At 38.8% G+C, this 24,042-nt stretch overlaps 1 protein-coding gene across 19 annotated transcripts in view; it reads left to right on the forward strand.

Annotated features, from left to right (window-relative positions):
• The window catches only part of Adgrl2 (adhesion G protein-coupled receptor L2), a 612,895-nt gene that overhangs the window by 556,917 nt on the left and 31,936 nt on the right, over positions 1–24,042 (forward strand). For 13 of the 19 annotated variants that reach the window (XM_075981092.1, XM_075981094.1, XM_075981095.1 and 10 more), the window contains 7 exons: positions 4,510–4,619; positions 10,822–11,622; positions 17,101–17,394; positions 17,944–18,047; positions 18,902–19,087; positions 19,862–19,900; positions 22,718–22,901. In XM_075981092.1, the coding sequence (XP_075837207.1) occupies positions 4,510–4,619; positions 10,822–11,622; positions 17,101–17,394; positions 17,944–18,047; positions 18,902–19,087; positions 19,862–19,900; positions 22,718–22,901 (1,718 nt within the window). The remainder of the gene's footprint in view (positions 1–4,509; positions 4,620–10,821; positions 11,623–17,100; positions 17,395–17,943; positions 18,048–18,901; positions 19,088–19,861; positions 19,901–22,717; positions 22,902–24,042) is intronic. The other 6 variants (XM_075981097.1, XM_075981102.1, XM_075981111.1 and 3 more) reach the window with 1 other exon arrangement.

Genomic DNA, 24,042 nt, shown 5'->3' on the forward strand with positions numbered 1-24,042 from the left:
ATAGTTAGAGAAGCACCCATAGACTTTCTGGTTTCTTAAAATTCAGGTTATAAAGATGAACATTTGGCTTCATTTTTTTTCCATTCTACTCCCTCAGGTTAGCATTAAAGGATTATAATAATGGGCTTTTAAATACTGTCTAACATATGGTGTTTTGCCATATTTAAACCCATTTGTAACGTGTAAAGCGAGATTTAGTATTTTCTTTGTGTAATTGATGGTTCTAGGAGTAATTTTTAGTATTAATGCAGATCATTAATATAATGAATCTCTTATTTTATTTGCATATGGTGATGTTTTGAAGCATTTGTTATTGGATTTGATTTAATTTCTTAGGGAAATTGAGGTCCGGTATGATGTTTCCTATATGCTTGATAGAGAAAACCCTCTTAATATTATAGTGAGACATTTGTGCTCAGAATTAATACAAAAATAATATATAGGTTGGGTTTTTTTGTTTAGCTTTGATGTTGCCATGCTGGGGATCAAACTGTGGCTTCACATAGCTCAAGGAGGAACTCTACCCCTGAACCCTACTCTAGAGCAAGGTGATATATCAGAATAATTTAACTTAATGAAGAATATAAGCAAATATTGGGAGAGGCATTTAAGCACATCTGTATTTATTTTCCTGGCACTATGCATCATGTACCTAAGTTTAGTAGTCATTATTTCCTCATGAGTCTAAGTGGTTACATTTATACCTTCTGAGGATTAAAGCACCATATTTAGTTGGTTAATTAAATCAGACAAAATACAGAGACAATAGCAATAGTTACAATGGATTAAGTACTTTTTTTCGTTTTAAATTACTTTTGTCTGTGGAATAAGGCCTATTTTTATAGATAGTGAAAAAAATTTCACGTTTAATGAGTGAAAAGAGTTTTAATTACAAAGAAAATTTTTAGGAAAAGATTATGCCTTTTCTCCTGTCTATAAAGTAGATTTATATGAGTCATGTGTGAGTTCTTAGATGTCATATTTACTTTGACTCACCAATAAAATGAATGTAAGGCCTGCTCAAAATAGTGGCAATAGGAACTTTTGATTCCAGGATAGGTTGGCATTGCAAACCCCAATTATGTGTTTAGATAAATCTTGCTATTTGTTTTCTGCCTTGTTTCTGTGAAATTTTGTGGAAGAAAATTTTAGCTACCATGCCTAGTCTTTTATTTTTCTGAAAGATTTAAACTTAACTACGTTTTGTTTTGGTGGTTTTCAGAGCAAGGAATCACACCCTCCTACTATTTGAAACTACTCTGGGGTCTCCCCAGCACTGAGCTCTCCTCCTTCTGGTGAGCCTTGAGCCTTTTTCTTTCTAACAAGCTTCTGTGTGATCCCTATCCTGATTCTGTTTTGAGGACCATGTTCTGATAGCCACTGCTTTAACTATCTTTAGTGATCCGTGTATCTTCATCACTGCACAACAGCCCAAGAGCTATTACTTGGAATTGAACTATTTAAAGTTCGTCCAAAATCCATTTCTGTGTGATGAACAGTAATTAACTTTCTTCCAAGCAGTAACCCAGTGTCTACTTTATAGAAAAGCCCCTTTCTCTTATAGCTCTGTCTTACTTACATTCATTTTTATGATTACTGCCTGGGTTGTTAACATTGAAAATCCACAAGGTGTCACCAAAATGTGTCAGTCTTTTACTTGTTAGTGCAGCAATAACTTTGCTCACAACAGCCAGCTCTTTATGTGGGAAGGGGAGAGTCAAGCTCCATCTCCGCCCTGTGTGGACACTGTCTCCAGAACAAATTTCATTTCTTGGCTTATGCTTCCTTTTCATTTCCATGGCCAATGAAAATTGAAAACTGAGCCCTTGGTAAGAATTTATTTCTCTTTTGTGACTAAGTAATTACTTTCTCATTCTTGATTTCTTCAATGATAGCAATTTCCAGTCTGACCCATAGCACACAGGTTCACAAACTGCCAGACATTTCCTCATAGTGAGAACTCATACGGGGGATTTTCCTCTTGGTCCCCACTGCTACTGTATCTGAACCTCCAAAGACCTCTCATTTGTCTCTGGTTAAAAATACTGGTGTCCACAACTATGATTCTCTTATCCTTTTTAGTTAAGTTCTTCTTCTTAATTACTCTTAATTGAACCAGTCCAAATCTCCAATTTATCTAAATCCTCACCCTCTTAGTGGTAGAGACTGAACACAAAACCTTCTACAGATTCCATATGCTTGCTCCCATATCCTGCGTGTGTGCACCAGAGCAGGTGTTACAAGTTAGCTAGAGTTACAAATGGTCATGAGCTACTTGAAGTGAGTTCTGGGAACAGAGCTCAGGGCTCTGGAAGAGTGGGAAGTACTCTTAACGCTCAGACATCTCTCCAGCACCACTGTATTTTTATTTTTCAGAAAATGATATATACCACGAGTTTTTTTCAACTGTATGTGTTTTCACTTTCTTTCCAAACCCTCATGTTCTTAATGCATTTCAGGCTCATGGCAAACTCTCTCCTTTTCTTCTCTTTCTAATTTGGCGGTGTGAAATAAACCCTCAATAAAAATGGGGAAGTAATACTGTATGTAAAGTTCATTCACTAACTAAATTATTATTTTATGCGTTTTCTACAAGTATGTTTCAAGCCCTTGGAAAATATATAGCAAACGATGTTTGAGTGATTATGAAATATACATGCTGGGGAATGTGAAAGAGGTGGTTGGCTTTTCTTGCTTTCTGAGAGGCCAGAACACGAAACATAAGGACAGTCCCTGTAGATATGAATAAGTACAAGAAAAGGCATCCAAGACTTGAGTGTTTTCCAGAGACCAGCATAGGTGTGAGGACACCTGGAAGATCATGTGAGGTTTAAGAAGCACTGAAATTTCTTACTGCTAAACCAGGAATGAAAAGAAATGAAATGTCAGAATTGTGTTTCTGTAGGAGTTAAAACACAAGATACTGAACCATTGAGAAATAGCAAATCCACCCTTCATTTTAAATTTTACAATACAAAATTGTTTCTGTGATTTATGTTAAAATAATTCATTTTATTAAGTGGTGAACCATAGTCAGTTTCTTCAAATGATTGGGGCAGGTGGGAGGAAAGAGAAAGAACAGAACAAAGCACTATGTTGTATGAGATGAACCACTTACATCATCCAAATTCATGGGACAGGATGTCTTACCAACAAAATACCGTATTGTCTCAGGGACTGTTGAGATCAAAGCTAACTGGTTTAATGTTTGCAGTGCATCATTTCAATCTTAGTTACAATTTACTCAATATTGTGGAGTCACTGAAATTCACTGTAATATATTTTAAATTAGAAACTGTAGCCATTTAATCCTGTAGATCGTTTCTGCTTTACTTCTCTTCAGGACAGCTCTCTGGGATTTTGAGAGTTGCAGTGGTACCAGTGTGCGTGACTTAGCATGTCTCCCTCGTTAGTATGACTCTGCTCCCACCATCCCGGGATTCCTGTGCTGGGAGCGGGTCTGCTTTTCCCAGACTGCTCTACGGCGCTATTTTATACTTCGGTTATTTTATGCACCATAGAATATTTGGTATTCAAATTGTTGAATAAATTTTCTAATAATGCCCTGGTTCTGCTTGCTTTGCCTTCTTAATGTATATACTATCAAGAAGTGTAATGAAACCCCTGCAAACATTCCATTCCACTGGGCTGTAATCAAATCAAATTATAAAAGAAATAGTTCTGGCTTTTACAAAGCTTAAGAGAAGACCATCTGGGCCCATTTATATAACTCAGGCACCATCCTGCCTGGAATACCAGCTTAATTCCAGTATCCTTGCTGACCTAATGACAGCGACGACAACAAAGTGAATACTTCCACACAGTAATATATAAGACATTTTAGGCATTGTGTTCATGGCATCACCTTTAATATTAACCTTCAGAACATCCCGGTACACAGTCACACCACGGACAGAATCCGAGCTTCTGTGAAAAGCTGCAAGAGCGCTGAGACATTCACGGTGCTCCAGGCACTCTGCTGGACGTTTTAGTGCCTCTGTCATTATGCAGGCCTCCACATGTAAGGTAGGAAGTGCTAGCAAATGCCTCGTGTTCATGAGTGTAGACAGTGCCTGGGTAAGAACACATAGCAGAAACTGGACATAGAGGCTGAAATCTGGGTCTGCATGTGTTTCGGTGTGTTGTGACAAGTTCCTGCTTAGCTGTTCTGCTTACAGCCCTGGGTTTGATGGTGCCTTTTCTGGGTGTAAGGTTTAATTCTTGAATATGTTATCGAGTGACCTGGTTGTTTTGTCTCCTAGGACCTATTGGATATGACAAAATTAAAACATAATAGTATATTTGAAAACCATTAACAATTTTCTTTTTACTTTTACTTACAATTTAGTGTGACCCTTGATACAGAAATTAAAAGCCAAGAAAATAAGGGTTTGATAGTGTCATCTTATTTCATCTGCATTTGTTGGTTCATGACTAAGTTCTATATTATATTTCTCAAGTAAACAATAAGTGCACTGTTTCATAGGCTTGGTTGATTCTGTTTTCCAGGTGCAACAATCGAACGCAGTGTGTAGTAGTTACCGGGTCAGATGTATTTCCTGACCCATGTCCCGGCACTTACAAATACCTTGAAGTTCAATATGAATGTGTTCCTTACAGTAAGTATGAAGTTTGTATTTTTCTCCTTTCTCCAGCGTTCCGTGTTGGAACTGAAAGACTACACATGTGAAAGAAGCGTATGTTTACGGCCTACAAAACCATTATGCATGCAAAGCGCTCCCAGACCCGGGACTCCAATTAGCTTCATGAAGTGTGGAAAGAAGCCATAGTGTGATGCTGGCCAAGTGTCTGTCTGTGTTCTTAAGTGTTTGGCTTTTAAGGCTAGTGTTTTTCCAGAAAACAAACTTGAATTAGCTATTCAATAGGGCAGATAGAAATCTGTACTTTGCCCAATACCAGTTGCTGACAAATTGGTTTGGCTCGCAGTTTTCTGAAGAAGGAATTGACTTCCGTTCTAATAGTGAAGCATTTGAATGGCTACCTGCTGTCGTGGTAACATGAGTGCTTGGTAAAAGCTACCAGAACAGGAACTGAGGCAAGAGCTCTTCCCTTTCTTCTGTGTCCTGGAAGGAAGAATTCTTTTTACCAGATTTGGTGAGGAAGTTTTAATGCTTAAAACAAAGCTAAGAGTACAGAAAAATCATTCAAACGTCTTGTACCTGTTTCTACTTTTAACTGTAAGCACCATGTTTACTATTTTGCAGGAGGACTTTTTCTAACTGGAAATTTTCTAAGCAGGTGTCAGTATGTTCCTTCCGGTCTCAGAATGCATACTTCTCAATTATATTTCATATATTGGATAGGGGAGAAAATGCCTTCGTAGTTTAGACAACCTAGAAGTTTGAGTATATTGCCTAATTATCACAAGGTAGTTTAGAAGTGATGTTTTTCTCCTTTCCTTTTTTTAAGTTAAAGGAAACATTACTGTCACAAGAGTGCAGAGACAGTTGAAGTAACAGTGTTAGCTTAGTACTTTTGCTAGTTTCAGAAACTTTTCTATACTTTAAATCTAAACAACAACCAAAACGTGCCAAAGTTAGAGCTGGATGTTTTCATATGTGTGTCTGTAGTCCCAGCTCCTTGTAGGCAGAGTCATCAGGATGATTGAGGCCATCGTGGGCACTGTAGGAAGACCCCCATCTCAACATAGAAACCCCAGAAGGCCAAATTCTGATAATTAAGGCCAATACATGAAGGTGACGACACATTATAGCGTATACTGTGAAGAGATGCTCTGTCCTCTCAGCCACAGTTCCCATAAATTGATTCTGTGCGCGTGTGGTGTCAGTTAAAGGCCAAACACATATGATCTTTCTCTTCTCGTCCCTGCTTTGTGTTCCTGTGTTACGTGAAACGGATGCGCTTTGTGTTTTCAGTATCTTCTGTACCATTTGTAGGATTGGAAGCCCCAGAGTGAGCCGGTCTCTTAAAACATTGCTCCTGTGTAGTGCGGTGGCTTTACTTAATCACTCTCCTGTGCCACATGAGGAACACTGTATTCTTTTGAGCTAACCAAAATTTTTGTTTCACGAAGTCCCTCTCCCTTGAATTCAGCCTGGTTTCTGTCCTCAAATTAGAGAAGGAATACAGCATCCATTCCCAAACAGTGGAATCAGTCAGAGCTGTCAAGAATTGTGTCTTTCTGCAACCTGGTCCCTGTAACCTAGTCTAAGACACCAAGGACAGTGTTAAGCAAATATTACTTTCAGACTCTTAAGTAATTCCTTGTGCTGTTTAAAGAAAAGAAAATGTGGATATCTTCTGGAACGTCTAACTTTCAAAATTTTACTTTTCAGTTCTCCAGAAGTAATGTGTATTGTGCACTAAACTTACCAATAGCTGTACTCAGAGAAGTATTTGCCTTTTTTTTATTTAGTTTTTGTCCTTCAAAATAAAAAGTAAACCCAGTAATTAATTTGCTGTTGCCTTTCTAGATGTTTGCAAGAGGCAGAACTAAGTCTATGACCTTCTTCCTCTTTGTAGAGTAGAAGTGCTTCTTATTCCTATATACCGTACGGTAGTGACACACTATGCACCACGCGGCGGTAGCTCATGTTAAACTATATACCGTACGGTAGTGACACACTATGCACCACGCGGCGGTAGCTCATGTTAAACTATATACCGTACGGTAGTGACACACTATGCACCACGCGGCGGTAGCTCATGTTAAACTGTAATGCAGGGTGTTCTTGGGCTATTCTAATCTTCCATATCCTCATTGCTCCCCATTCTCCCCTCTTCTTGTTCCTTATGCTCCTTTCTGTGATCGCCTCTCCTCACATGATTGGACCATTCCTTATCTTAACAATGTATTTGCTTTTCCATAGATTTTACACACCCATTTCTCACATTACTTAGACTAAAAAAAAGTCTCTATCATATAAAGTTTATTGTGTACGCCTCACCACTTGGCTTAATGCCAGTCTCTATCCATAATAAATCCTCCAGGAACTTCATATACTCCAAAGTGCACCATCCTGTTCTAAATGATGCCAAAGACTTTCCATGACTTCAGAAAACATGGCAATAAATGCACTCAGCAGAGAACATGAGAAATGCCGCTGGTCAGTTTATTTTGTAAACAGGCAGGTATATTACATGTGCCCTTTTTCATTTGTCCAAGTAGCATCCGTATGAAAATCGTGCACATGCAAGGCATTTTTTATTGTGTATAGGATGCAGGTATTACAGCATGTAACTGTACATTAAAGAGTCATTAGGGACCTTGGAGAAAAAAGGGATTGTTCAGACTGGAGTTCCCATCTTATAAGCAGGCATTCCTCTTCAACCTTGTGCCTACTTATTTCAAATTGCCACAGTATAGAAGGATTTTATCCTAATGCTACCTACACGTTCTCTCATTTGATGAGTAAATTGCATTCATGTCAATGAATTAAATTGCTATCAATGAATAAATGTGAGATTATTTCAAATGAAATAGTGTGTCACTTCAGATACAGAGTATGTAGGTGTAGTCAATCTGGGTTCATTTTCTGTCTTGTACATCATGGAGTCCTCTGCTGATGTTGATGGGTGTGTACTTGTGTGTTTGGTTCATAGAATATTGAATATATCCTTATAAATTAATTCGTAGAGTCTGCTAAGACTATTTGCATATATTTGGCATGTGATTATGAATGCAGATTATTGTTAATTTTATTGTATTTTTATATCCCTGGTAGATAGAATTTTGGCTGATATGACAGATACCTACACGTTTTGATTTTATAAAATTCCTTATGGAGATTTTTTTTTTAAAGATCAATCATCAAAGGTTTTATTTTTCTTAAAAAATTTGCCTTTGGATGTAATTTTCACTTGAATTTCAAGTTGTATAAAATTCATAACAATTCTGTTTCCCTTTACGTGATATGGTTCAAATCATAAATAAATGAAGTAATTTCTGTTTATGTTTTGCTCAGTAACTGCACTATAATTTTACTCTGTCAAATAAAAATAACCCAGTGATCTTCAGTGAGTGGACAGCACAGAATGCATTTTCCTTAATCTTTTCACGGAACTGACTTCAAAGTTCCTTTGTAATAAGTAAGCATTGTATGAAGTATTATTCCTACCCGTTATCCCTAATTGCTTTATGTGAATAAAATTATTTCCTCAAGGAACGATATAGCTGTCTATAAATGCAGTGTGAGCATCCTCAGCACGAATGCTCTGTCTTTTTCTCCTTCTTCCACCGTGCCTGTCCATTATTGATTCTGAGCAGGTACTGTGTGCTCCTTATGGAGGAGTGATGCTACATCCACGAGCCACAGAGACAGTGTTGCTTCCAAAACAGCACACTGCACTTGTCCTGCCTTCCCCTCGTACAGCGAGAAGCACACCAATCAGAACAAGTGTGTTCTCTGAAAGTGCTTATACAGACCTTGTTGGTTAAGCAGGTTGTAGCTTAATTTAGAAATTATATGCTGTTACTATGGCAATTCTTCTAAAAAAATATTTGTGTGATGTTTCTCTCAAAGGAGTTCCAGAAGGTCACTGTTTTATCTTGACGAATAATTATACTTCTAAAAAAATATGTAATCAAGCTGAGATTGTAATAAAATGTGCAACTCCACTCTGAATCATCACTAGTCACAGATGGGTGCTTTTTGAAAGGGAAGAAGAGGAAATACAGCGTCAGTGGAGTCGGTTTTTAATACCCAGGCCACAGACTGGACAGCCTCCACTGAATCTCAGAGTTGCACTGTGTGGGTCCCCATTGTAGGAGACTACGTGTCTACTAGGATCTTATTGCACCTTCCTTGGTGCGTCGTCCACTTCCATAACCACATAGGGTTACTCCCTATCACTCCTATGTCCTGCCTGGGCCAGGTCTACCCTGTGCAAGCCTTTCCCTCTTATGGGGTCTGTGGATCAAGATCCTTGGTGTGAGTGCTGGGTATGGCAGTTGTTGCATGCTAACTTGCTTTTGATGTTAATAACAATGGTGGAAAACAATGTCATAATGAGCTAATCATGATTCTTTCTTCCTTTTCCTCCCTGCCACCTGTGCTTGCTTTTCCCTTGTATGTATTTTGCTTACTTTTTATTTAATAGACTTAATATTGCAAGTTTTATAATGCATATTATATATGTAATTTTATGGGATTTTGTAATGTATACGTAACCTTAAGTAAATTTGCTAATACTTAATGGACCTTATCTACCCCTTTAAAATCCCTACTGGGTGAGGGGAGATTTATATATTTCTGGAAGGGGGGCATTTTGTTAAATGGTTAAGATGTATTTTTGTAAAAATAGGAAATAATTGAAATATACTAGATGCATGACTATGTAGTTACTTCTCACCTTAAATATATTTGGGGAAGTGTAGCCATCTCGATATCTATTAAATTTGACTCAAACTCCAAAGTCAAGTTGTCAGTCTCATAAATACATTTTCCTTCCATGCTTATGTAATGAACCAGCTTGATAATTAAGCTCACACAGACCAAGTGGAGATGACACACCTGCGCATGCTTTTATGTCTGTGGTGCCCATATATAAAGGAAACCTCGCTCAGAACGCGGGGTGGCTTTGGCAAGGCAAGAGTCTGTTTAGCTTGCATTAGTGAAGAGTTTCATTATTTATTAAGGCACACTAAGTGAAGCAGCATGCCAACTTATTTGTCTTGCCTCCTTAATCTACTAAAATGATTGATCCGTGTTCTTTCATGTAACTTTAGAATCTCTCTCCTGCTAGGTTCTCCTGTGTGTTTCTCTTTATCCAAAGTAGTACAACTTCCTTATTCTTCCTGTGTTTAGCATCTATTACGAATTCAATCTTAGACTAATAATAGTCAATTTATTTTTAATCTTTTTTCTTTTTTTCCTTGCACTTTTTTTTCATTTTTCTTCCGATGCTTAAAATAGAAGTGGAGCAAAAAGGTAAATAATGTCCAGTCTCAACCCCAGCTCCCTGTTATGTGCCTTATGGATGTGACCCTCCTCCCTCCCCTTCCCTGCAACACTCCTGTATGAAAATGACCGGCAGGACCTCATATTGCACCTCATAAAGGCGGCAGCTGTCCACAATGACATTGTATGGCTGCTGATCTGGCGATGGGGTAAAATTCTGAAGTCGGCGAAGGGGAGATGCCCTTTCTGTTTCTTTTCTACCCTCTGTCTCTCTCTCTCTCTCTCTCTGACACCCTTGGATATTTTCTTGTTATTGAAGTGTCATCTTGCCTGGCTTCCAGAACCCTCTCCGTAGCATGCCATGGTTACAGGGTCTCCTGGTCATCTCATTATGCTTCCCTTGTGTTGACTTTTCTCTGCTCCCGACTGCATTTTCCTAAAATTTATATTCTCCAATTCGAAGCACCTGTAACTTCTATAAAAAAAAAAGCTGAAAATAAGTCTTTGCATTGAGTGTTCTGTTTTATTAGACTTATTTGTGGGAGGTGTCAAAGGTGTGAGGGATTAGAAGTCATAATGTATGGGTTGGGATAGAATACTTATTCACTCTCAAGCACAGGCTCCAAGTTTTGATGCATGCATTACCAAATTATCAGATAAAATCGCAATTCAGAAATCTAAATTTTATCTTAGTTATGAATGATCTTAATTGTAGGTTTCTGTTTAAGAAAATAAATGCCAGCTGCTCTGTACACTGGTACCTCGATTAGAAAATCTTGGGAAAACATGGCTAATGCGGATAAAATATAAACTTGTAAAAACTGAATGCTGTACGAAATGAATTTTTCCTCTTTGATTTGTGTTCAATAAAAATGTGTGATAGCTTGTATCTTTTTTTAAAAAAATAACTTACTTCTTGTCTTTTCTCTGTGGCTGCTAGTTTTTGTGTGTCCTGGGACCTTGAAAGCTATTGTGGACTCACCATCTATATATGAAGCTGAGCAAAAGGCTGGTGCTTGGTGCAAGGACCCTCTTCAGGCTGCAGATAAAATTTATTTTATGCCCTGGACTCCCTACCGCACTGATACTTTAATAGAATATGCTTCTTTAGAAGATTTTCAAAACAGCCGCCAGACAACAACATACAAACTTCCAAACCGAGTAGACGGTACTGGCTTTGTGGTATATGACGGAGCTGTCTTCTTCAACAAAGAGAGAACGAGAAATATTGTGAAATTTGACTTGCGGACTAGAATTAAGAGTGGTGAGGCCATAATCAACTACGCCAACTACCATGATACATCACCCTACCGATGGGGCGGGAAGACGGATATTGACCTGGCAGTGGATGAAAATGGCTTGTGGGTCATTTACGCCACCGAGCAGAACAATGGGATGATAGTAATTAGCCAGCTAAATCCATACACTCTTCGATTCGAAGCAACATGGGAGACGGTATATGACAAGCGTGCCGCGTCCAATGCTTTCATGATATGTGGAGTTCTCTATGTGGTCAGGTCAGTGTACCAAGACAATGAAAGTGAAGCAGGCAAGAACACGATTGATTACATTTACAACACTCGCTTAAGCAGGGGAGAATACGTGGATGTTCCTTTCCCCAACCAGTATCAGTATATCGCTGCAGTGGATTACAATCCAAGAGACAACCAGCTCTATGTATGGAATAATAACTTTATCTTACGATATTCTCTGGAGTTTGGTCCACCTGATCCTGCCCAAGGTAAGAATGTTTGACCTCAGCTCACTGTGGTTTGTACTACTTACTTTCAGAAGACTTCTGAGTTTTCCCCAAGTTTTTCTTCACAGTTAGATCACAAGGGATGATCTATACTGCAGCCCTGTTTTGCACAATTTTCTTTTGCTCAGTTTGTTGAGTTGCATGTTGACTTCAAGAAATGAAGTCATTGCATTGCCGAGTGTTGTATTTCATTGCTAAACATACAGTAATTCCTACAAACCCATTAACGATTTTTTTCCTTACCTGTATTCTGAGCTGATTACAGTATTTTCACAGACTTTTAAACTTCTTGGCACCAGTGGTTAAGGGAAATGTGTGTTAGGATGCCCCAAGAGAATGCCTAGGTTTGACACTCAAAGCCAGGGTCACATGTTCAGGAGTTTTGACATCGGTGCTCTGGGTAGGAGAGGACGCCTTCAAATTTCTTCCTCTTGCATCATGTAACAATTGCACATTTTCATTTCCTAATAAACTATGTGTTTTAAGTGTGTCCAAATGAACTGTGATAAGTCTGCTACCATTTTCTTGACTTATAGGGGAACCTAAAGTATATTCAAGAAGGAGCATTATTTAGGAAAGCAGTGTTATGATTTCGAAATATAATTTGATTTATCAAGTGATTTCAGTTCTATGAGAAATGGATTCTGGGTATAATAGTGTTAATATTTTATTTACAAAGAGATTACTTCACACTCAGGATAAAAGAGTAACTTGTTAATGATTATCATAGAATGTGTACTAATGGTGTCTTTTCAAATGAATAATGTTTTTAGGTTTATGGTATCAATTAATGTTTCATTCCCTGAGTCAATTGGAATTTTTACATTTAGAAGGGAATCAAATTTTAAAACTGAAAAACTTGTGAAGTAATGAAATTAATCTTTACACCAAGGTGAAACACACCCATCTCCTAAGGCACTGAAGGTAGAGATATTTACACTCACTAACACACTAACACTTCTCTTTAGATGTGTCCTTAATAGGTTCTAAATATTGTCATATGGCCCAGACCCTAAAAGTAGAAAGAAGAGCTGCCTATAATTGAATTTCAAATCCGAATCTTCATAGAGTACCAAATACGTGTTGAGTTCTACTTTAAAGAAAGACCACTGGCGGCATACTGATGAATCATGTGTGCCTGGAGAGTCTTGGTTTAAAAATGTGGTTGTAAAATCTGTTGTTAAATTTTCAGGAGCTAAGTCTCCTTTAACAGCATAAATCTTTACTGATAGCCTCTTAGAATCATTTGTTTTAAAGTATGTGATGTCTGTTTGCTCTAGAGGCTAGCTGTTTGGGATGCTTCATGCATCTTAATTTTTCTAAAAGGTACTACAATGCTTCTGTTTCATCCTTCGGCCTTGCAAAAGGCCGACTTAAGGCATTGACTAAAATTGTATTATGGCTTCAGGCATTGGTTAAAATTGTATTGATCCCTGGTTCACTTTTTTTGTATACTGCTTCACCTTGACAACTGTTACATTTGTTTTGTGTGGCAGTAAATCTTTCTCCCTTACTAGGAGAACAAAAAGAGGGAGGGAGGGAATGCCTTAACAGCTACTAATTGCTATTGAGGCAATAGTGGAAGGGTTGAGAATGGTGTAGCACAGAGGTTGTAGTCATTGAGTATAGATTCCTTTTACCATAGCACAGTGACCCACCTTGTCTCAGAACATAGCATTAAATACGAGAATAGGTAACAGTGGCTTTCCCACATGCGATCTCTGTGTTAGTGCATTTCGTGGTGCAATTCCAGTCCAGAAGGCTTTGGTGATTTAGGTGTTTCTCAGAGAGAGTCCTTACTAGTTTGACAATGAGATGTGCACCAAGCGAGACTCCCCATGACAGTGCTTTATCTTCCCAAATAGTCAGCCATTCTTCCATAATCCCAGAACATAAAAATTCATATTGACCCCTTATTAAACCCTAAGTAATAAAACATTTTACCTGACCTAATTTTTTTCTTGCTGCTGTTTGACCCATATTCTTATTCTCTCTCTTCATAATGTATCTTTTTTGGCTTCTAGAGACCTGTCTTTCTCTTCTGAGGTGTGTGTTCTATATAATGCCTAGAGGTGGGGTCTCGCAGAAGTATCCTAGTCAATAGATTTAGGTCAAACCAATAAGCCACATTCAGCTTTCCAGAAGCAAGATTCAAGAAAAGAATAAGGCTAGGGGACAGAGCACCCGGAAGAATTGAGTCTTCACTTTCCGTAAAACAGCGACTGTCTTCTGCAGCTAAAATTCATACTTAAGTCTTAATGAACTGGGTTCTTGGGAAGAAAAGCCTCCAGGATTTCAGAACAGCCTACACAGTATATAACAAACAAAACAATAAAAAAGCAGGGAGGGGAAGCAGTTTTATGAGCTGTGCCTTGTATGTAGCCAAAGGTATAAAGGGCGCTGAGAAATCGTCTTTTCCTTTTGTGTGCATTGTTCACCTTGATAGCTCATCACTTCCAACACTCTTCTCAGTTTTAGATCAAGCCTTTCTATTTCTGATGGCACAAGTATATTATTTCTCTGATCCTTTTTAAAATAATATTTGAATATTTAGCTTTGTTCTCCCCTTTGAGTAATTTTCTTTGTTGTCTTAAATTAGTTCCAATTGTCTCTCTTTACCTCTATCTAGAAATGGTCTCAAAAATAAAAAAAAAAACCTTTTTGGTTTTATTTTAATGCTTCAGTCTATCCATATAACTTCATATTTCTTAACCTTTCAATAGCTCTGATATCCCAGTATTAACAACAAAATAGTATGTCTTTAGTCAGTGTGAGTCATTTTCTGAATATTTGTTTGTCTTGACTATGAGAAGTCTGAAAATTCCGTAACATGAAGACATGTTTCAGCAAAGGAGCCAGTTTTGTTTATGTCTACAAAACATTCAGTATGTCACATTTTCTGAGTATCTTTCCACTGATAGTAAATGGTAGAGAAAATTGTTTTCTGCTCATTAAAGTCTTCCTGGGTACCAAGCCAATGTGTTCATTAGCACTGACTCTTTGATGTCACTCAAATGATACATGGTAGGCAAAGTGCTAAGTCAGTCCAACCAAATGTTTGCCAGGATGTCCTGATAAACAGAGCCTTGTAAAAGGGGTTGGTATTTACATTACAATTCTGTTTCGTGCTGTTCTTCAGAGAATGTTCTCCACGTTTGAACCTCTTGCTATGTTCATGATGCAGTTTGATCTTTCCTTGTTCCAGACCAAGGGCAGATTGCTTTCCCTAACTCTGTCCTTTCTCTCTTTTTGAACAATCTCTTACCTAGAAAAGTAAGATCAAACTTTGAAGAGGATAACCAGGTGACCTTAAATCAGTCACCTGACTTCTCCATGGTCAAATTTCCACATGTATAAAAAGATAAATTGTGCCTGTATCATGGAGCAGTGGTAAGATTTGATCTATTGATCCAGACTGTTGGTTGTCATGACATCTGGCTATGTATGCTGAGTAAATACCAGCTTTTATCACTGCCAGATGCCCCACTGACATTTGTCTCTCTTCATGGAAAGAGATAATGATTTTTAGAAACATATCTTCAATATTAAATACAAAAACTTTTGCCTTGAAGTATCACTAAATTTCTGTCTTCAAAAATCCCACAAATTCTAGTTGCTCCTGATGGTTTAATATCTTGACAGGAAGTACATGGCTGCATGGCTGCTCCATGCTGCATGCGTCCAGTGAGAGCGTGCTGTTTGCGTTGCTTTACACTTTGCCGAAGCATAGCTAACACTCAGTAATTGGGGTACTAATGCATATCGGAGTGATTCCACGTGCTCTGATTAGTATGGTGTCAGGATCCGTACGGTGGTATAACCATGCCGTGCTGCCCCGTTCTCAGTTCCCGCTGGTTTCTCGCTCCCTCCTCACGACTCGAGTCAGCAGCAGTCTTCTGACAGATTTGCTAAAGATTGTGATGCTTTGACAAATGTTAATTGAGAAGGCACCGAAAGCCTGGCTGCATTGTAATCAAAAGAAAATTACACAGGTTTAACAAGATGTCAGGAGGGAACTTCCAGAGACAAAAGACAGACAGCTTTGAATACTTTTCCGCAGCAGCTGGCTAGGCATGTGATTTGACTGATGGACATAGACACCTCTCACACGACCAATCATTTTAGCCTAGAAATAAAACACATGCTTAAGGCTTTCTCACTGAGATAGGAGGAGGAAGGAAGGACCGAAGTTTCATGTATGTAATGATAACTAGAAGTTACCCCAGAAATATACCTTTAATTACTAATTTGGCATGCTCTCAACTATTCATAGTTGCATAAATATTTGTAGGTCAGAGCCTAAAATATTGAGCATGGTAGTGTGTTTGAATATATTTTTAATACTCAGTATTGCAGTTTGTTTCTTGTGTACAGGTAAAACACAAAATTAATTATTTAGTGATAGATTTCACTAAGATAGTTTCACCTGAGCATAACAATGTTAATATTTTAAGATAAAAATAAAATACTTGTATATTTTAAATTTGAGGCACCCTATACATAAGGTTTTTAGAATAAATTTGTAATATCTGTGAATATGAATAAAACTTTGGGATATTTTCTGTCAGATTTTAAGTGGCAGTAAATTTTGGCTAACAGGTTTTTCAATACTTAGTTATTAATGGTGATCAAATCTACTTGATTAAACTCTTTGATAGCAATATTGGAAAACCACACAAAGAAAACTTTCCTTAAAAATATTTTTTTGTTTGTTTGTTTGTTTTGTGAGTTTTTTGTTTGTTTGTTTGTTTTCTTAAATGTATAACTGTAGTTCTGTATTTTTTTATACTCTCTACTAAGGGTCAGTGAGATAATGAAAGGTTGGTTTTTGAATTCATGATCCGTTCTGACCCCTGTCTGGATACATAACTCCATGGTGAGCTCTGCCCTTCATCCCCCACCTTCACAAAGTAAAGACGCCAAACCCAGAGCAGCAGAGTGTGCCAAACTTGTCTTTGGTTTAGATGGAGTAGGGCATGCTCAGAAATCCCTCACGCAACAATGGCTGTTGGCTGTAAAGATGCCAGTGCTTGTTGTCCTGCAGAATGTGGAGTGGGTGACTTCAAATCTTTCATCATCCTAATTATCCATAATTGTCAGAGGTTTATTTCCCCCTTGATCTTTTGCATTTGTTGAAAGTATGTTTGTATAATAGAATTTTCCTGCACTGCCTTCCTTTGTTTTGTGCTTTATGAAGAGATTGTACTTAAACCATGGGGTCATATTTCACTGGGGGCTGAGCTATAACCGGTTTAACAGTCATTTTTGAATCTTATGAATAAATTGTAATAGTAGTGATTTTTTTTCTTCTTCTCCTTCCCTATTATAATGCTGTTTGTTGATTTGGGACATATGGATGGGTGAAGGGGTGTGTGTATGCATGCATACATTCACATATGTGTGCTGGTAGGTGAGCATGAGGGTGTGTTTGAGATTAATACACTCATCTTTTTTTCATAGTGCCTACCACAGCTGTGACAATAACTTCTTCAGCTGAGCTGTTCAAAACCACAGTGTCAACCACAAGCACTACTTCACAGAGAGGCCCCGTGAGCACCACAGTAGCTGGACCTCAGGAAGGAAGCCGAGGGACAAAGCCACCTCCGGCAGTTTCTACAACCAAAATTCCTCCTGTAACAAATATTTTTCCCCTGCCAGAGAGATTCTGCGAAGCGTTAGACACGAAGGGGATAAAGTGGCCTCAGACACAGAGGGGAATGATGGTTGAACGACCCTGTCCCAAGGGAACGAGAGGTACTTCCTGCCATATATTACACAATTCAATATATGCATTTGTAGTTTACTGAGCAATTTCTAAAGACACCGAAGCAGTTTCATTAGGAGGAGATGTTTACAATAGCCAATTCCATTATTTTGTTACATTACAAATACAGTTTCTTCCCACAACATAAGGGTTTTAAACTGTCAAAGTCACTTAAGATCGGACCCAGAATTCCCTCTCACATTACCTGTGTCAGACCTGAGACTTTTGCCCCAGGCCTCTAGTGAGGCTTCCCTACAGCTGTCTTTCTCATTATAACTCACTTTGGATGAGTCCCAAGAATATCAGAGGCTTTTTTTGGTTCTTTTTGCTCTAAGTACCTGGTGTTTCTATGCTGACTTTATGCTCACTGTTTATAATCTTTTGCATTGCATGGTACTTTTTCTCTGTTATTGCCATCTATTTCTATTAGCATTAATTCAAAATTGAACACACGGTCTAGGATCATCAGAGCCCGTTTCCTGAAAGCTTGCTGAAAACACTGGCTTCAGTTTCCCTGTTGTTTTCTTCATCTCTTGCAGGAACGGCCTCGTATCTCTGCATGGCTTCCACAGGAACATGGAACCCTAAGGGCCCCGATCTTAGCAACTGCACCTCTCACTGGGTGAATCAGCTGGCTCAAAAGGTGGATTGGAATGTTTTGATGTCATGTGCTGATTGAGGGTTTGAAGTTCTAACATAAATAATTTAGTTTTCTATGTTAAACCAGGCTCTGTGGTTCTTTGTTCTGTATAAAACTTTTTTTTATTTTTTTGTGTTTTTTTTTTTCTTTTAAAGCATAGTTTTGTCTGTAAACTAGTCTTTGAATGTTGTTTGTTTGGGGGGTATGCTGTGTTCTGTGTTAAGCTGTTTAACAAATGCATACTTGTTTAATTTCATTCACATTTAGTTTATTCTGGTTCTTTTGATGTTCATAAGACAAATAGTGTATTGGCCCAATAAATCAAGGAACATTAAGTTTTCAACTGAGCCCACAGAATGCAAACAGATGTTTGTGTCACATACGACTGCAACACAAGGAGAAATGACCCTTACAAAGGCCTAGAAATCACTCCCTTGATTTGCATTGTAATGTTGTACCCTTTTATTTTCTTCCTCCTTCTACCTGTTTTGAAATACAAACATTGGGATCACCAAGAATTATCTGTTATCTGATGTGAAATCAGCAACACTGGAATAAATTTAAAACAAATAACAAGAACGTGGTTACAGGGCAAAGAGAGCCAACTGGAAAACAAAATTTAAAGGATGTCTCCCCTCTTCCCTGTTGTTTCTTTTGTGTCTGGCTAAGTATTTCTTTTGTGTGTTAAGGATCTAAAAGCCTTTAATCTTCTCAGATGAAGAGAAAGTTATTGGTCTCAATTAGTTGCAGATTTTGACATATTTGCAATTTTTCCCCACCACAACAGAGCTGCTTAAAGAGAACCAAGAGCCACAGACAAGGGAGTTTTACTGAGATAATACCAATTGTCGTTTCAGATCAGAAGTGGAGAAAATGCCGCAAGTCTAGCCAATGAACTGGCTAAGCACACCAAGGGGACTGTGTTTGCAGGGGATGTGAGCTCCTCCGTTAGACTGATGGAGCAATTGGTGGACATCCTGGATGCTCAGCTGCAGGAGCTGAAACCTAGTGAGAAGGATTCCGCTGGGCGGAGTTATAACAAGGTAGGACCTCTGCCTCTAAAGGACGTGGGTCTGTGTGGGTGTCAGCTCTCAGCCCTTCAAAATGTGGCTGCCAAGTGCCCAGACACACACTTAGAGACCAGAGTTCCCAGTTTGCTCATTTCTCAAGAAGAATTACTGAGAAAGAAGCGATGTTGCCCTTTCCCTGAAAGTTCTCAATGGCACCAGTTATGACAGGTTTTAGTTAATGGTGACTTGATCCATCTGAGTGTGGTCAGTACTCTCTCTATAGAATCTGTGGCTAGAGTGATTCTATGGTCCATGATTAATGAATTGTGTGAGAACATGCAACTCTAAGTGCTTGAAACAAAGTTGTGACACACAGTGGTATTAGTGGCAGCTTTAGAAAGAAGGATATATCCATTTTCAGGAAAATGCTGATCACACCACTAAGTTTTTCTTACTAAGTTAAGTCTAAGTGCTATTTACCATCTTGTGTTTATATACATCCATGTTCAAATGTTTATAAGTTCAGATCTAGAGTTAGTCTCAGATAAGTGACCTATCATTTTTTAAACAACAGTTATATATAAATGTATTTTTCTCTTTTGACAAATGACACAACAAAATAGAGCTGAGAACTGTCTATAGACAGCTTTGGCTGTGAATGGAGTTGCCTAGAGGAGATCTGTAGCTAGTCAACTTGGAATTCAGGAACACCAGCTTTATTTTTGAGGACTTCTTCTTTCCTCGTTTTTTTTTTTTTCCCAGCAGATAAAAATCTAACCTCTGACTTTCTTTTCTTTTACTTAAAAGCTCCAAAAACGAGAGAAGACATGCAGGGCTTACCTTAAGGTATCTTTCCTGTGACGTCCCCCTGCTTCTTCCCTCCTCCGGCTGCCTACCACGCTTATGCCGTCTTGCTGCATGACTCAGAATTCTCAGTCTTTGATAATTATATAATGTGCCCCATATCAGCTGTACAAATGTTGGCTTTCCTCAGAATAAGCCAATGAGAGTTTACTGATTTTTTGTTTTTTGCTGTTTTCCCATTTATCCAAAACATACAAGAATTGAATAATTATCCTCTGAATTGGAAGGAAGCACATAGTAGTCCCTTTGTTATCTCTTGTCATCTCTGGACTCAACAACCTGAAACAGCTATGATATATTCTTGGCAGTTTATCATATCAAAGACTGTATGGGCATAATCTATGTGCATGAAAAAGTCACCGCTTTCTGATCTCTGGGGTGTACGGTTCAATAAATCAGGCTTTGTCCTGGCTTTTTGGGAATTCGCTTCTGGAAGTAGGGTGCTGAGTGTGGGTGTCCAGGCATAAAATATGAACACTGTGGTGGTGGTGTCACTGTGTGATAGCTGGGAGATCTTTTCGGGCTCCTAGAGCAGAAGACACACTTCCGTGCTAGGGCCAACACTTCTCCCTAGTGTTCTGAAATGCTAGGCAGTATGCAGAGGCTCTCCATGCAAGTAAGCCAAGCTAGTTCTATTGTGTCTTGGTTTGCTCTCTAGTTTAAAAGCCCCTTGCTGTTGCAGAGAAGGAGGTAGCCATTACCCTGACAAGCCTAACCCTGAAGGACGGATTCACATAGTGGAGTAACAAACCAAAGAATTTTTGTAGTTTTGCAAATGAGGTTACTCAGAAACTGAAACCTCATTAACTTGGTTGGCAAGGTCAGGCATGGGCAGGCACAAAGACCAGCATCTCGCTAGTTATCAAACGATACCTTTGGACCTGAACCCTTTACAAGAAAGGCAGAGGGAAAACAATTTTTTAGGTAGTAATGTTCTACAGACCCTTAGGAATCTGATTGAGGATGCAACTGATAAAGATCTAAGGAATTTTTCACATTCAATGCTGAAGTTTCCCTTAAGATACTAATGGGTGGAAGGTAGTAATCAGTGTGTTGTCCAAGGTATACCTCAGTGAACCCAGAATAGTCTTTGGCAAGCAAAGAAAAGACTGCTTCAGGAATATGATTAGGCTGATGATTATCTTGGTCCCACGTAAAAAGCATAAATGGTAATAGATAAGAAGCATGTCAACTTCATGTAAGTGCACCATCAGGAGGACCTTGTACACATGGTACATCTCAATACGGCCTTAATTCTGACCAGTGTCATCTTCAGTGTGTTTCAAATGAGCTTCTCCGTTCCGATAAGACTAATAAGCCTCCTTAGATTACAAATCAGAAGCTGACTTATGGTATGCAAATGAAGCAAGTTTCTGCTTGGCTACAGAGGATTCACCTGTAAGTTAGATCAGAGGCTCCAGTCTGTATTTCTTGGTGACTAATGAATCTGGCCTCAGCAGACCAGTTTCTGTTCCACTCTAGTTAGTGGCTGAAGAAGTGTCCACGTGAGCATTGTGGACTATTCCGTCTCTCGTTAGAAAGAAAGAAAGAAAGAAAGAAAGAAAGAAAGAAAGAAAGAAAGAAAGAAAGAAAGAAAGAAAGAAAGAAAGAGAAAGAAAAACCTTTAACGCACTTGGAAGTACCTTCTACCTGCCAGGGAAGTCGTGGTGGCTCACAAGGCAGACAGAACGAGGGTATTAAGATGGAATAAGCAAATTAATCTTACTCTGACAATAACCTCAGACAACTTTTCCCCTTGCCCATTTCAGTACAGAGCCTCAAACCAGCAGTTTATTGTTTTTTTTCATATACGGGGTGACCTTTTTCCTCAGCAGTTACCAGTAGGTCAGAGCAATGTGTATGTTGGCCTTGGTACATTATGCATAGGCGTGTGGAACAGTAAACACACATAGCGATTTCAGCTGCCCGGCTATCTATCCGTGGCACAGCACACCCCAGCTTAAGCACAGCACATGTGACCATCAGGGCTTGCCTCCAGTGAACCAGCCTACTGGGTTATATTGCTATTTAATGCTGTTTTGCATGGAAATAAATTAAGCCCACACTCAAGGAATATTGCAGCTTGGTTGCAACACTTGCATATTTCCATTCTTAAATCATCAGTCTAGCCTTTCCGTATTCTGCCTTTTTCCCTCATTTCTTTAAAAGCAGACCCGCTCATTAGAAGTTAATGTATATATATAAATACATGTGTCTTTCAGCTCTCTAGGTAATGGGAAGGACACAAATGTAGGCAGTTAGCTTATTATGGGCTTCAAAGCCACCTTCTCCCCAAAGTGTTAATAAATGCACAACAGTTATTAATAAATGTAAAGCAGTTTGACTTATTTGAGTTTGGGATCCAAAGACACTATGACTGAGATTTCTGGTAGATTCTGGCCCCCTGCAGAAACACCAGTGTTTTCTAGTTTCACATGTAAATTTTGAAGCTATAAATAGGGCGACTGTCATAGTTGTGAGTGTCCACACTTGTAAGTCAGCGCTTCGCCTCAGAGCTGCTACTGAGAGTTGCACGTCCCCTTCAGCAATTGCAGTGTGCTCAGAGAAGTGAAAAATGAACCACCTCTCTCACAGGCTCCTTAACGCCCAGCAGCTGTTCACTAATGTCCAGTTAGTGCTATTTTGAAGTCCTTGTCCATACTTACAGTTGCCCAAATCATGAAAGAAAAGTAAATCATCATGTCAGGCAAACATCCCAGTTGTCACCGGTCAGCGATTGACAGTCCCCTGGTGTCCCAGAAGCAGTCCAAACTCATGGTCATTTTTAAATGGATGCAGGCAATTGTTGACACAGTGGACAACCTTCTGAGACCCGAAGCTTTGGACTCCTGGAAACACATGAATTCCTCTGAGCAGGCACACACAGCCACGATGTTACTGGATACACTGGAAGAAGGAGCATTTGTCCTGGCAGACAATCTCTTGGAACCAACCCGGGTCTCAATGCCCACAGAAAACATTGGTGAGTGTATCTGTGGTCACATTTGATTTCGGAGACAGATGTTAAAGAGAGTGACATTTGCATTCCAAATCTGTCATCTCCCAGCATTAGACTTCTCTTTTGCTGAGCTATTTATTTTCAGGAAAAGACGTTATTGATCATATTTAATAAAACTAATGCTTAAGCTGAAATCTGCCTATATCTTATAAAAGTTATTTTTATGAGTGTGTGTGAGTTTTTCAATTGAAAAATCATTAAAAGAAAAAAATAAGAGCACTTAAATGCTAGAATATGGATTGCTTAAGTAATGAAAGTACTTCATATGAGAATGTAGCAAAAGCCTTTCCATTTTTATAACATGCCTAATGAATTTAAATTACTTTATGTGTTCTTCCCGTCAAATATTTTAGCTCATAAAACTCGGGTGGGTTCTTTACATTTAACACAGACTGCTTTAGGTAAAAGAGATGTTTAAATCCTGGGAATTAGTGGTTCATACCTGTAATATTAGCTTTGGGTAGGCTGACACAGGAGGATTGTTATGAGTTCAAGGCCACTCTGGACTATAGAGTTAGAGCAAGACTCAGAACAGTTGGGGTGGAGCTCAGCTGGCAATGTGCTCATCTAGCATGCAGGAAGCAATGGGTTTGAGTCCCTGGCACCAGGAAATAGAGGTACATTCTGTAATTCCAGGGAGGCGGAGCCGGGAGGTCCAGGTTGAAGGTCAGCCCAACCTGGAGAAACTCTCTCTCCATCTTCCTAAAGATAGTGTCAGTGAAGGACATATTTTGTAGCATGAAATAGCGTTGTTTCTAGGTAGTCAAATGAATATCAGTAGTTTGGGAGTAAACTCGGAGTTAAAATGCTGCCAATGAGGGTCAGATTTCTATTGTTGACAATATTTGGTAGGAGAGTAAAAATTGGTATTTAATTTTCTTCATCTTCGAATTGACAGTTATTTGGTGAGACTGAAGACTTCCTCTGTAAACCTTCAGTTGAAGTTTACTGTATATTGTACTGAAATAAAAGGTTCCCGATTATAAGTTAAAAAAAAAAAAAGAAAGCCAAAAGAACACAGACCTCTCTCTCCTCCGTCAAAATCCAGGCTGACTCCTTAGCACAAGCAAGGCTGAAGTTTTCTGGCTGGAATGCCATGTCTTAC

This window comes from Microtus pennsylvanicus, chromosome 7, assembly GCF_037038515.1.
Source record: "Microtus pennsylvanicus isolate mMicPen1 chromosome 7, mMicPen1.hap1, whole genome shotgun sequence".
Taxonomy (NCBI): domain Eukaryota; kingdom Metazoa; phylum Chordata; class Mammalia; order Rodentia; family Cricetidae; genus Microtus; species Microtus pennsylvanicus.